Here is a 14,483-nt window from a genome sequence, read left to right on the forward strand (position 1 = left end):
TTCTAATGTAGAAATTCCTTTAGAAAATGTGTATAATGGATCGAGGCAGTCATTACCTTGTCAGTGAATTAAGAAAACTTGAGAGATGCCAAAAACATTTCCCCAAGATTGCAGCTGAGATCTCCAGCTGGTGAATTAGAAACAGGTTTAAGAAGTTGGGGACTTTCTTCACAGGATTTTTGGGTGGTAAGTGTGGAGTCTTCCTGGGGCCCCTGTGGTTGCTGGAATGTGCCTCACCTCCAGAATTGCCTCTCCCACCCAGTATTTCCCCCAGGACCCTCAAACCTTGCTTTTCCTGGTGCATCAAAACAGATATCAATTTTGGAGTTGTTACATGAGGACCTAGGTTTGAATTCAGTTTCTGCCACTGACTGCTGTGTGACCTTGGGCAAGTTACTCAACCTCTCTGAGTCTGGGCATGGTACAGATTAGAGATAAAATAGAGACCTGCAAGGTAAGAGATCTAGGAACAATGACGCTCTCCTTCCCTACCTCAGTTGGGGAGGGCGTAAACACACAATGAGGCCTGAACTCTCAGGGTCAACCCTTTTGCCTTTCCCCACTCACCCCTCACGCCCTACCCATCAGTGGAGCTTGTTAGTACCACTTCCAGAATCTGATCACTGTCCATCCTAGCCTGCTGCTGTCCAGTGCAGAGTACACACTGGTGTTGTGGCTTTCTCTCCTACTCCCCTCTCCAGCCCCCAGTTCTTCCTCCACTTGACAGCCAGAGGAAGCCTGTTAAGAGGGTGCTCAGGTCATGTCATTCCTCTGCTCAGAACTCTCCTACAGTTTCCTCTTACTCCAGGTTAAAGCCAAAATTCTCATCACAGCCAGAGGTGGATTTACTGCAGACCTCTCATTTGCACAGGCCCTTTCCCACACCCTGAATTGGATTTTGTATTTGTAATTTTGATTTATCTTTCCTAAGGACAGCTCCTTAAACTGTAAGCTTCAAGTCCCCCCAAAACCAGGTCCATCCCTCACAGTGGCCTCTGAGTCCCTATGCCACTCTGGTCTCACCTTGACCCCTCGCTCAGTCTCTCCAGCCACACTTGCCTCTTTGTCATTCCTCGACCTTGCCAAGTTCACTTCTACCTGAGGGCCTTTGCACAAGCTGTTTCAGGAACGCATTTTCCCTCGGTGTCTACAAGACCCACACTCTCCCGTCCTTAGTGGCTTTATTCAGATGCTTCTCAGTAAAGCCTTTGATAACCACTCTTTAAAACCTCATTCCCTTTTCTTACCTGTCTTACTTTGCTCTGGAGCCCTACTCACCACTTAGTAGGCTGTGTCCTACACTTTCTGTGTATCCTGCCCACTGGATTGCAAGCTCCATGAGGGCTGGCATTTTAGTCTGACTGGTTCAGGCTGTACTCTCAGTGCTAGAAACATGATTGATGTATAGTAAGTGTTCATTTTTGAATAAATAAGTAAATGTGACAAAAGTTTGCTATGCCTGCCAGTGTAGCAGGGCCCTCTGCAGGTCCCCACAGTCTCCTCCCAGCCGCTGAAACCCTCGTCAAGGGTGAGAATCAGTTGTGCAGAAGCATTGAAGGAGGTTATTTTGTCACTGGGCCCTGCAGTTGGAGCTGGGGAATCTATCTCTGGAACTTGGTACAGCTTTTATATGGAAGAGTTAGGAGCCTCCTTGATAGAGGAAGACCCCTCTGCCCCAGCCTTGTTTGGGCATAGCCAGGTTCCAGCTAGACCTGGGAGACATTTGCTGGGTGCTTAGGAACTTGATCCTCCCTCATCTAAGAACCTTAAGTGCCCAGGCCTAAACCTTTGAAATTTTTTATTTTATTTTATTTTTATATATTTATTTTTTCGAGACAGAGTCTCAGTTTGTCACCCTCGATAGAGAGCCATGGCGTCATAGCTCACAGCAACCTCAAAGTCTTGGGCTCAATCGCTTGAGTCTTTTGCCTCAGCCTCCCAAGTAGCTGGTACTACAGGTGCCTGCCACAACGCCTGGCTATTTTTAGAGATCAGGTCTTGCTCTGGCTCAGGCTAGTCTCAAGCCTGTGAGCTCTGGCAATCCACCTGCTTCACCCTCCCAAGTGCTAGGATTACAGGCATGAGCCACCAGGCCCAGCCTGGACTTTGAAATTTAATTGTCTGTTATCACATCTGCTCCTTACCTCAGGTATCCATCTTCCAGCTAAAGATGCCTGCCACCTGAGAGTCCGTCATATTGCTCCCTTCCTTGTGAATAAGCATGATCTTCCCTGGGATTCTCTTCAAAATGTCCCTCCCTTCAAGTACACATCTATAAACACACATGTACACGAGTGGGGGCACAGATGTACATGTATGCACATGTGCACACACACACACAGTGTTCTCTTATCTGACCTAGCTCAGAAGCTGAGGACATATACTCATATGAAGCAGCCCCACAGAATCTGAGTTCTTTCTTGAGCTAGGCATGGTGGCACAGACTCTGTCCTGAGTATCACAGGCCACAGGCTGCCTGGGGAGACGGCAGTACAATTCCTGCTGTGATGAGGAGGCACAGTGGGCTGTGTGTGCAGGGGAGGTATCTGATTGAGCTGGGCTCAGACCAGGCTTTCCTGGGAGGGGAGTGTCTAATGGGAATCTTAAACAGAGGCCATAGCCAGTATGAGGTGAGAGTGGAAGAGGGAAGGCACTCTGGGCAGAGACCAATAGCAAGAGCAGAGGCTCAGAGGCTGAAAACAGCCCAGGATATACTGGTAAGGAGTAGTTGGGAGGGGTGCTGTAGGTTGTATGCAGGAGTGTCAAGGCACTGTGAGAGGCAGGGGCCTCCTGGGGCTTGGGTTTCATCATCTGATCCGTAGGATGAGGACAACCACAGTGCTTGCCTTAGAGTCATTATGAAAACTCTGAGTTCATACAGGTACAGTGCACTGCACATGCTGAGAGGTCACTGTCAGCAGCTATAATTGCCTGCAGATGTGTGTGGCAGGAAGAATCTTCTGATGTCAGATGTACTGTAGGAGTGACATTGGCACTGGGGCGGCAAGCCCGTAGAATTCCAGACTCTAGCATCCCATGCCCTTTACTCAGGACTCCTTACTGCAGCCAGAAGACATGACCTCAAACTCCATGGTCTCCATCTCAGCAGCCTATCAACAGCTCAATCCCTACTTGGCCTCTGAACCACCAAGGTCAAAGTGGCAGCTCCTGTTCTTCTAGGCCTATGGGAAAGTTAGAGAGTGGAAGGAGTTTCTGGCAGAAAAGCTGGCCCCAAAGGATCAGGGAAGGCAGGGGAAGAAGGTGGCTTGCATGCCAGCCTCTTCCTGGGTGGCAGAGTGTTTGGGTTAGTACTGACTTAAGGCCAATGGCATTCAGCAAAAGCCATCTCCCTTCTCATCTTTCTTTCCTTCCTCTAATCTCTCCGTCTTCCTCCTCTTTTTGATTCCTCTCTATGTCTGCATGTCATTTTATTGAAGTCACTCATGGAGGTTAGGCACCCTCAGGAGAGCTGTTACTACTGCTGACTTGCCTGTCAGGCACCTGACTCTCCTCCTGAAAGTCCTCATCCTCCCCTATCAGATTAGAGCAGGGGCCCAAGTGCAAATGCCTGCAGGACTCAGCAGATGACATTAAGGAACAAAGCAGGTGGCTATGGGCAGCAGCAGGATTAAAGGGGGCGCCTGCCCAGATGGGCTGGGGCTTGACAGAACTCCTGATTTTTCAAGAGCAGCTAAACACCTGGACTTTTGTGTGTGTAAAAGGATGCTGAGAGGGATTATCCTACTGCCTGAGAATTGTGGCTGAGGCCACAGCTGAGGAAAGCAAGTGTGCAATGAGATGCCACCTGCTGGCATCCACCCCTTTGACCCTGACCTAGAGCTTATTAAATCACTAATAGAGAGGGGAGCTAGTTCACAAAGGGGGCTGGACTTTGCCTCCCAGCTGAGCTGCAGGACTTGCAGACCACTTGAGTATTGCCCATCTAGGCATCCTTTACTCTTTCAACAAAGATTTGAGCACCTATTCTGAGAAATGGCACTAAACAGATGAAAAATGTAAGGGAAGTATTATTGAGAGGGCTTGGCATGTATCTTATGATAGGGTATTTGTGAACATGGAGACAAAGTCTTTTTCTGACCTGGAGGCCCATGGGAATAGCCCAAGGTGGCCAGAGAGGGTGGTATGTTATTGAGTCTGGACTCAAGAGAGGATGGTAGTGCTGGGGATCAGGGGACAGGGGCAGTCCTGTGCCCCTCCCAGTGTTCTGAGGTCCTTGAAGGTAGGTGAAAGAAGCCTGGGAACTGAGGAATGGCACAGCACACTCCATCGGGAGATGGGCTATGAAGTCTCTGGAGGACTGGGCAGAGATCCCACCCCTTTCCTGAGAGACAGAGTAAAGCTTTCGCCACCCCCTAAAAGTTATGCATGTGGTTTACTGAAGACCTCAGCATCAAATTAAAACCCCCCACAAAACCTACAAAATGTGGTATGAGTAAGACCACCTCCCCTGACCACCCTCATCATCACAGCCAGTGCAGACAGACACTTCACTTTTCTCCCTTCCTCCTCCCCATCCACTGTGCTGGAGCAGCAGGAGCACAGAAGAGGCCAGAGCCCTCTGGGAACTGGATGTGAGTTGGAAAGGCTTAAACAGGACTGGACTGAATTTCAAAACCAAAGGGCCCAGTTACTTATTGGTTGGGCCCTAGACACTGAGATTAGAAGGGGATTTGACAGAAGTCAGTTGGGTGAAAACACTTCATGTCTGTATACTCCAGTGAACAAGTTACTCATTACATACTATGAATCCTCCTTCAGTTTTCTCTTCGTGCCAGGCCCTCTTCTACGTCCTTACATCTACTAGCCCATGTAAACTTCACAACCCTTGCAGGGGGCCTATCACTACCTCCATTTTACAGATGAGGAAGCTTAGGCACAGATAGGTTATACGACTTTCCAAAGGCCACATAGTTGGAAAAGAGCAGAGTTCAGACTCAATAACATGCCATCATGGATCTAATCAAATTTAATAACATGCAGGCCAAGAGCATGTGGATGGATCTGGGCTGTGGCAGCCATTTTGAAGCCTGTGGTTTATGTGTGAATCGGGAAGTTCTGGGGAAGAGGAGGCAGGCAGGAGGCAGGGTACTGAACCTTGGCCCACTTAAGAGTCACAGATGGGCAGGAATCGCACAGATTGGCAGGGTCTTGAGAGCATCACATCCACCCTTCTCTCCATTTTATAGATGAGGAAAGCCAAAGGGAAGAGGCTTTTCCCAGGGTCACCACGGCTCAGGCCCCTGGCCCACCCATTTCTATAGGCTCCTCACTTGAATCTATGTTCTGGGAACCAAGAAGCCTAAAGGATGAAACAGCTCCCATGGTTCGAATCTGAAGGAGAGGGAGAGGAAGACTCTGTAGTGGAGGTAGGACACTTAAGTTTAGGCCCCCTCCTCTCAGGATGCCTGGATGTCTCCAGGTCGGGCCATGCTGGACTGAGGAGAAGACACTGACCTAATCTAGACCAAAGACCTCCCTCCAGCCGCTCTCGGGAATGTGGCGCTGACCAGGGTGCTGAACCTATATGGCAGCGCCCTCCTCTTAGACCTCCATAACCGTCAGGAGCAGTGTTGAGTGGAAACTCTTTGAAATTGCTGGTGTAATAGCTCATGCCTATAATCCTAGCAATCTGGGAGGCCAAGGTGGGTGGATTGCTTGAGCTCAGGAGTTCGAGACCAGCCTGAGCAAGAGCAAGATCCTGTCTCTAAAAATAGGTGGGCGTTGTGGCTGGCATCCATAATCCCAGCTACTCGGGAGGCCCACTTGAGCCCAAAGTGAGACAAAGTGAAACTGTCTCAAAAAAAAAGAAAGAAAAATAAATTGGAGCCAGAGGATTGGGAAAGTCACTTACTCAGTGCCCCTCGACCTGCTTTTCACCTGAGAGGTGGAGAAGAGTAGTCCCTGTCCTACTCAACTCAGATGGCTGAGGTGAGCATCACTTGAGGCCAGGTGACAGCCCTGCACAGAGCCCAAGCCCATCCCTGTGGCTCAGAGAAGGCTCTTGGGATCTCACCCACACAGAGGGCCTTCGTGGGCCTGTTTCTTCCCCTGTGGAAGGGAGGTTGTGCTAGGTGTGTTTTCAGATGCTCTTCTAGCCATGGTACTCCAGGCATTGTGACTGTAGGTGGAAGTGCTTGGAGACGTGAGGCACACTTTGCAAGCAGCACTGATTTAGGAGTCTTAGACCATCCTGAAGATAGATCAGTGCTGAACAAAGACCAGCATTGTTTGCTTCTCACATGGTCCTCACTTGGTTCTCCAGTTTCCAGAAGGGGTTTCGCCCAGGGATCCATACTCCTTACCTGTGTATAGCAATTCTACTTAAAAGTGCAGAACTAGGCTGATCTGCCGTCCAATCACAGTTTGGCCACCGCTAGGGGTTACCTCCAGCACCTTGCCTAATGCCACTAAGAGTTTACCTCGGCATTGTTAGGATACTACATGAGATGAGGTCTAGCACATAGTGGACGCCAGATAAATTTTTATTTCCCATATTGGGGAGAGCGGTTCCTCTCCTCTTGTCCTTGAACCCTACCCAAACATTCACGTATAGCTGCAGTAATAATAGTGGCTAGCCACACCCATAGGCCTCAACTATCTGTTAGAAAGACACGTTTTTGGTTGGACCTTGCAACAGTTCTGGGGTCACAATCCTGCACAATCCTGCAGTTCAGGGTGGTCATGAGCAAGTTCACACAGTGGTGAGGGGAGGGCTAGGAACCGTACTCATGCCCGACTGATTCTGAGGCCCCTACCTGACCTTGAGCAAGCTACAGGATTTTTCCAAACCCTCTTTTTCTAGTCTAGAAAATGTGAATAATACCTCATTATGGCTATGATTCGAAGCTATCTTATAAAGGCACTGCTTTTCTAAAGACAGATGAAATACATTTGAGTGACCCACAGGGGCAAAGGAGTGGAAGGACACTGGAGGTAAAAATCAAAGAAAACTTGAAAGGGTTCTTACATGTATTCATCATAATGTGCCACCAACCAAGAAGACTGACTCAATTCTTTGTACCTGATATCCAGGTGAAGGAAAAAGACATACACTTTGTACACTTGAACTTCTCAAACCTTAATGTACACACAAACCACAAGGAGAACTTGTTAAAATGCAGATTCTCAGTAAGTCTGGAGTAAGGCTTGAGATTCTGCATTTCTAACAGGTTCCCAGGTGATGCTGCTGCTGCTGGTGGTTTGAGTAGCAAGGATGTGGAAGGTTTTTCCCTCCTTTCTCAGTTCCCGAACTTGTGATCATATGAACCAGAAGAGGAACCTGTAAAAATGGCTTTAAAGGCCTTGAACTGGGGCATGCATTAACAGGTACTCATGGCAAGGACCTCAGGCATGCAAGGCTGTGGCACTGTCTATACCATGGTCCCGGGCCCAGACACAGACACGGGAGATTGGCTCATCATACCTTTGCCCCAAGGCACCTCCCTGAATGTAGAGGTGGGAAGAAGGAATAACAATATTGCCCCAAGATTCCTTGCCACTATGGTTTGAGAGACAATGCAGGTTCCAACAATCAGATATGTTCAATTGAACCTAAATTTGGGACTGAACTGAGTGGGATCAAGATGGCAGTAAGAAAGGCATCCACCTTCTGGCACAGATCTCAGCCAGCAGTTTCTGTGTGGCTCTAGAGTTCCTATTCCTCAGATCATGGCAATGATGATGTGATCCTGCTGCTCTCTGGACCCCTATCTTTTCGGTTAAAAAACTAAATTGTTTATTTACTGCAGCTGAACCCCAGGACTAACACTACAGCAACACCCTCCCACTCCCTCACCCCTCTGAGTCTGTCATACCGACTCTTATAACACTCACCTTATGTGGCTCATCTAGAATACAGCCATTCACATGGTCAACCAGTGTTTTTTACACCATCAGCTTCATGTTCCTCTAAGTAGGAACTACCCTGTTTCCCCGAAAATAAGACATCCTCCGAAAATAAGACCTACTTACAGAAAAGATAAGACGTCCCCTGAAAATAAGACCTAGCGCATCTTTGGGAGCACACCTTAAAATAAGACACTGTCTTATTTTCGGGGAAACAGGGTAGGTCTTCCCCTTTACGCTTCCCACCAGTGGGCTGCTCAAACCTCTTCTCACTTGCTTTGTGAATTCTAAGGTCTCTCCTCAGTCACCTGGGTCTCACCACCTCCCACTGCCCACCATCCTGCCTGCCACCCTTGCCTCTGATCCACGGTTCAGGGTAGAGTCAGGGCCAAGCACGGCTGGAGTGACTAAGGTTGTGCCTTGTGTTATCCTAAAGGCAATCAAGAGCTGGGGCTTTAGAAACCTGCCTTGGAGTCTCTACTTTGGTGCAGAAAGTTGATAGTGACCTATACGCATCCAAGTGTTATGACAGAAAACTGGGGAAATGCATGTAGGGAATCTTTCCTCTCCTTAGCAGGGAGACCTGTCTTATCAGAATTGTATCAAAGCAGCCGAGATTAGGTGAACAGGTAATAGAAAATGTGAAATTCTCTACAGATTCCAATTTTCTTCCTGGGAAGAGGCATGGTAGTAACAGATGATGTTAGAAAGACAGGCCATGAGGGAAGCTGGGTTCCAAAGAGTGAGGGTGTGTGGGACTTACTAGCCATTTTCTAACTATATGTCAATAGGTACTGACCATGCAGCAAATGAATGTAGTTTCCATTGTAAGCGTAAAAGACTCATGATAAGAGCTTATTAATCAGTAAATGAGGGAGAAACACAGCTGGCCTTTAAGAACTGGGAAGGAGGTAAGCCGAGGAGCAGAAGGTGGGGTGTAGGGGCTGGAACAGTTCAAGTGAACTACAGCATTTCAGCATCAAAAGACAATGATTTAGAAACAGACTTTTGCTCTACTTTTAAAGTCACTGGATAAACAATGACCAAAGTGATGCTGTGAATCTCTCTAGACCAGTGATTTTCAACTGGTGTGTTATGGCACACTGGTGTGCTGTAAGAGGATAGGTGTGCCATGAAAAATTTTAAAGACCATTAATTTATTTTCAAAAGAAGTTCAAAGCACAGTATTTTTTTCACTTTTTTTTTTTTTATCAATATCATTTAAGTGTGCCTTGGAAATTTAACTATAGGTTCAAGTGTGCTGTAAGATAAAAAAGGTTGAAAAACACGGCTCTAGACCTAGAAAGGTCATAGAACTTCCCTAGAGATGATGTGCTCCATATCACACACAACCCAGAACCACCTCCAAAAGTCAAACCCAACTCCTTTGTAGCTCATCAGTGATGGTCATCTGACAGTGGATATTAACAAAACCATAGTCTGCTCCCCAAGGGGGACTGGCTCTGGTCTCTGCCTCGCTTGGTCTAGGTCAAAGTTCTCCCGCTTAAAAAAATGGAGGACAATGGGTGGTGCCTGTGGCTCAAAGAAGTAGGGTGCTGGCCCCATATACTGGAGGTGGCGGGTTCAAACCTGATCCTGGCCAAAAAAAAAAAAAAATGGAGAACAAAACCACAGTGAGATGCCACTTCACACTCACTAGAATAGCTGTAAGCATGAAGAATAACAAGTGTTGGTGAGGATGTGGAGAAACTAGAACCTCACACATTACTGGTGGGAATGGAAAATGATGTAGCTACCGTGTAAAACAGCCTGGCAGTTCCTCAAAAAGTAAAACTTAAAGTTATCATGTGATCCAGCAATCACAATCCTTGGTACAGACTCAAGTGAAATGAAAACACAAAAACTTGTACATGAATGTTCATAGCAACATTATTTATAATACAGCTGAAAAGCAGAAACAATGCAACTGCCCATCAACCGATAAATGGATAAACAAATGTAATATGTCCACACAATGTATTATTCAGCTATAAAAAGGAATGAAATACTGCTACATGCTCGTGAATGAATTGTGAAAATACTATGCTAAGTGAAAGAAGCCAGACACCAAAGGCCAGGTATCAAGTGATTCCATTTATGAGAACTGTCCAGAATAGACAGCTCTTAGAGATAGATGTTAGTGGTTGCCTGGGGCAGGGAGGAAGGGGAATGGGGGTGTCACTGATAATAGATATGAAGTTTCTTTTGGAGGTGGTGAAAATGTTCAGGAATTATATATGGTGATGGATGTACAACACTGTGAATATACCAAATTGTATACCTTAAGAGGGTGAACTTTTAAGGGTATATGAATTATATCTCAGTAAAGCTGTTATTTAAAAAAAGAATCAGTTATTAAATGCTGATGTTTATTGTTAAGGCTCCAATCTTTTTGGTTCTACAACACATGCACCTGAAATATTTCCACTTGCTGCTTGGTGATTACTCATATCTTAAAGGAGAGAAGTGGCCCAAACCAAAACAAGCACCAACAGGTTGGCCTGGAAGTTCCTAGAGGCCCCACTTACTTCCTACCAGATAATGTCTAACACATCATCTACACTCCTCCATGTCCTTGATGCAAGAAGACCCCCACAAAAAATGGCTGATTCTACAGACGAATCACTACATTTTGTTTCCAGAGAACAGAATTATGTATGACTATTTTTTTGACCTTTGCCACTAGAAAATCTCAGTGGAAAATTGATTAAGCTTTGCCTTTTCCTCAAATCTCAAAGTCTTAGAAGTTATATACTTTCCCCACTCTGTCTGGTGGTCTCTAGTCTGATATCCCTTTAAATACTTCCTTTTATAATAAAGGATGTTTTTATGAGAACATGTTCTAAGTCCTTTTGGTTGAAGGTATGGTCCAATTCTGAAACAAAACATTCCATTCATCTGCCAGCCTTCAAGGATGAAGGTGATGATCAGTGACTGCATTTGCACCTTGGTCTGATCTCTGGGTCTTTCTCTAGAACAAAGATGTTCTAAAGGCTTCAAAGTGGTCAGCTCCCCTGTCTCTGCGGTCTTTTACTAAATCAGTGATAGGCATGGGTCTGCCAGAAATCCCTAGGGAGCTTCTCATGCCAGCCTGTCCACCTAGGCGTAGCCTCTATCTGAGACCCTAGGCTTAAGTGTCAGGTTAGTTTACTACTCACTCTCACCTGAGCAATCAATCTTAGGCTATAGAAAATCGCCTAGCAGACACCTCAGAAAAGTCTGCTGCCTATGGATAAGTCATACATCCTAATTGAGGAAGAGAATCCAAAGAGTGGAGAAATAAATGGACCCGCCATGGATGAAAGGCTAGCTGTGGAGTGGAAGTAACTAGCGCCTTGATTCCGTGCCTCTTAGCCTGGTGCTCTATGATGCTCTTTCCACTCCAGCACAAGGGCTCATCACTGCCCACGTCTGTCAGGCCTCCGGCTGAAAAGATCCAGAGAACACCAAAGGTCAGGTGGGCCTGGACACAGGGCATAGGCTTCCAGAGGCTGGGGGTCCCTGCTCCTCCCAAAGTTCAGCACCACACTCAGATGAAGCCCATGTTCCTGTGCTCTTGTCTGGGTCCCCGGAGGGCCAAGAAACAGAGTTACAGACTCCGCAGGTTAAGTATCACATAATTCCTGGAACCTTCATTCTTTTCCTTTTGCTCCAGTCTCTAGCGGTTGCCATACACAGAAAGAGACATCGGAATGTTTCAGAGAAGGAAAGGCGCCACTCGTTTTGTAGGCGGGCACAAGGACCTAAGAAAAGGGACTTGCTCAGGGTCAATCAGTAAGTTAATGGCAAAATGAGATTAGTGTTCAGGTCTGTTTGGTTTATTCCTCTGCTTATAGGCTGCTTCTGCCCCGGCACAGATGGATCCAGAGGACTAGCCCAGACAGGAACAACTAGAGGCCTCGTCAGAGTGACGCCATCTTGCCACAATTTGTCTGCCCTTGTGAAAGTCATCCTGTGGCCTATGGGATTTCCCAGTCATTCATTTACATCCACGCAGCTAGACTGGGACCCGTCTATGTGATGTCAAGAGCAACAGCAATTTATCAAAGAAAAGTGCCTGATTAGCAAGAATGGGCCCTTGGGCAAGAAAAGTCATTTAGCCCTAAAAAGACTCAAACTCTGAAGTCTACAACTGGAAGGGGCTTTGCAGTTAAGTAAAAAGAAAAGTGGGAGAACGGCAACATGAATTTTGTATTGACATTTGGTTCTTAATAATAACATCCAAAATGCATTCTGTTCTTATAGTGCTGCAGCTGGGACTGCTTCAGGTCAAGGGTGTATGTTGCCGGGGTCTCCCTCGGGAACTGGAGAGGAGCTGGTGGTGAGAGAGACACACTGATTTCTCTTTGGGACCTATATGCAGCCAAGTGGAAAGCTGCAGCAGGTGCCTTGGCTCTGGTAAGGGGTAGGGAAGCAATCCCAGCCAGGCTGCAAACACATGGGCAGAGTCTCTCGCCCCCAGCCTGCAAGAACACGGCTGTTGGTGGGGCCAGCGGCGGCAGCTCCAGGAGAGTGGAGGGAAAGCTGGGATGTTACATTCTCGAGGCTTTCACAGGTACATGTCATCGTAGCCCGGCGGGGGAAGATGGTCGGGGTTAGGTCTGGAATGGAAAAAGGGGCTGATGAGTTGCAGTGATGGACGGGCCAGGAGCATACAGGCAGATGTGACCCTGTTTGAGGGAGTCTGCCCTCCAGAATGCTGCGGTGATGTGGGGAATTTAAGCATATGCACTTGAGAGCCAGACAACCTGGCTCCCCCAAGTGTCTTTGAGATAAGTTACCTAATTTTTTAGGGCCTCCATTTCTGGATCTGTGAAATCTGGACAGTACTATCTACCCAAGACAGTTGATATAAGCATTCAATGAGTTTCTTTCACATACTTAACTTTCAAGAACTGTTAGTTTCTCCTCCTCCTGAGTCCTCCTCCCTAGAGGAAAGTTGGGGGAAGGGAGGGATTAGGGATAGGGATCTCCTAGAAGGCTCCAGGAGATATCAGCCAGGGCCCTGGAGGAGACGACTCTCTTGGCAGCAACAGGTAAGGGAGAGGCAGGTCTGTGCCTGGGCTCAGAGAACTTAACTGCTGAAGGCAGGTCCTACTCCCCAGCATACCTCGGTGACTACCTACCCAGATGGGCTGGTCCCAATGGGTCCAAAGGGGTCAAAGCGAGCTCCTGGGGGCACAGCACCTGGAGGAAGCCGATTTGGGAGGCCTGACGATGGGTCAATAAGTGCTCTTGGGAAGCCAGACCTCAGAGGATCCACAATCATGCCACCTCTCCGACACCTGAAGCGAGAAAGAAATATAGGTAAGCTGGTGTAGCAGGGACTGCCACTAGAGAAGAGGCACAGGAGGTGAGGATGGACTAAGAACGACTGGATGTCTACTCTGGATGGTCCACGCAGACACAGGGATGGCTGCCTGTGTGCCATCAGGAAGTGGGCAAGAGAAAGAAACAAGCCTGAACAATAAACACACCTCAGTGCTGAGTACTTCTGGTTCTGTAGCGCTTGGTTACATAGGGTTCCCTGAGCCCACAAAACTGGGACTCCTGCCCTGTCCTACACACCAAAGGGGCCAATTTGATCAGGAATAGGAGCCAGAACTTGCCTGGGTCAATGCAGAATCTTCACAAGATTCTAGGCAATATTCTAGTCTAATAATAATAGCATTGAGACAATTCATGATGCTAGTTTTTTTTTGCTCTCTTTCCCTTAAGGGCCTCAGGGTAATTTCTGATTACCTGTGGGTTGCCTAAGTACTGTTCCTGACAGCATCTGTCCCTCACTGAGTTCCATGGACCTGACCTCATGTGTTCAAACTAAGATGAATGAGCTGGTGTTCCCTAAATTTTGAGGTCATTTCTCAAGCTGCCTTGTGGACTTAGGTAATTTCCCCACTGTCTAAAAATAAGCTGAAGATGGGGTCACTGCAGGAGAGGTTACAACCCAGTCTGAATCATTAAGGGAAGATGGTGCACAGCTGAGGCTCTACGGTCTTTAGATGCAGGAGAAGAACCCGAGAGTCCTGTCTTTATTAAGTAAGCTCTGAATAGCCCTGAGCTCCCTAAGGTCTGTGGCCCACCAGATCTGATAAATCCTTGTGGTACCCTCTATCCAAGGGAGGGCTGCTGTCCTCCACTAGGTGGGTGAGGCGTCTGGGAAATGACAGATAATGACAGCTGCCTGCTGGCTTGCTCAGCTTCCCTACAACTCTGCATAGCTCTCCTGCACTGCTCTTACTATGGCAGAGCACAGTAAGTGGCAATGATTTCTCAGCCACTCAGCAATGACTGCCTCCTCACCCCAAAGGAAGAGACTGATGAAAAACTCTAAAATTAGAAGATGACTGGGCCTCAAAAGTCACAAAAGCAAGTTGTGTTGCTATCACCTACCCAGCAGTACTCACCCAAAGGGGTCTAGGTCTTCTCCCCCGACAGCAAATGGGCCCAGGGGATCACACCTGAAACAAACAAGGGACAATTACTACCAGTCACAGAGCAGTCAGCAGCTGAGCTCCCAGGAGCCTGAACCTGATGCCTATGGGGTCACAAATGCACTCCTAGGCATGGAGGACAGGGGAAACCCCTGCGTGAGATCATAACACAAGGGATATTTC

At 47.5% G+C, this 14,483-nt stretch overlaps 1 protein-coding gene across 3 annotated transcripts in view; it reads right to left on the reverse strand.

Moving 5' to 3' along the window:
* Nucleotides 1-8,031: 8,031 nt before the first annotated feature.
* PSMF1 (proteasome inhibitor subunit 1) overlaps nucleotides 8,032-14,483 on the reverse strand; it is a 43,010-nt gene continuing 36,558 nt past the window's right edge. The window contains exons 5-7 of one of the 3 annotated variants that reach the window (XM_053573781.1): nucleotides 14,274-14,327; nucleotides 12,993-13,151; nucleotides 8,032-11,292 (exon numbers count right to left, since the gene is read on the reverse strand). In XM_053573781.1, the coding sequence (XP_053429756.1) occupies nucleotides 11,265-11,292; nucleotides 12,993-13,151; nucleotides 14,274-14,327 (241 nt within the window). In that variant the 3' untranslated portion in view covers nucleotides 8,032-11,264. Of the gene's footprint in view, nucleotides 11,293-12,038; nucleotides 12,468-12,571; nucleotides 12,795-12,992; nucleotides 13,152-14,273; nucleotides 14,328-14,483 lie in introns of those variants that run through there. The other 2 variants (XM_053573779.1, XM_053573780.1) reach the window with 2 other exon arrangements.

This window comes from Nycticebus coucang, chromosome 21 (assembly GCF_027406575.1).
Source record: "Nycticebus coucang isolate mNycCou1 chromosome 21, mNycCou1.pri, whole genome shotgun sequence".
Classification (NCBI taxonomy): Eukaryota; Metazoa; Chordata; class Mammalia; order Primates; family Lorisidae; genus Nycticebus; species Nycticebus coucang.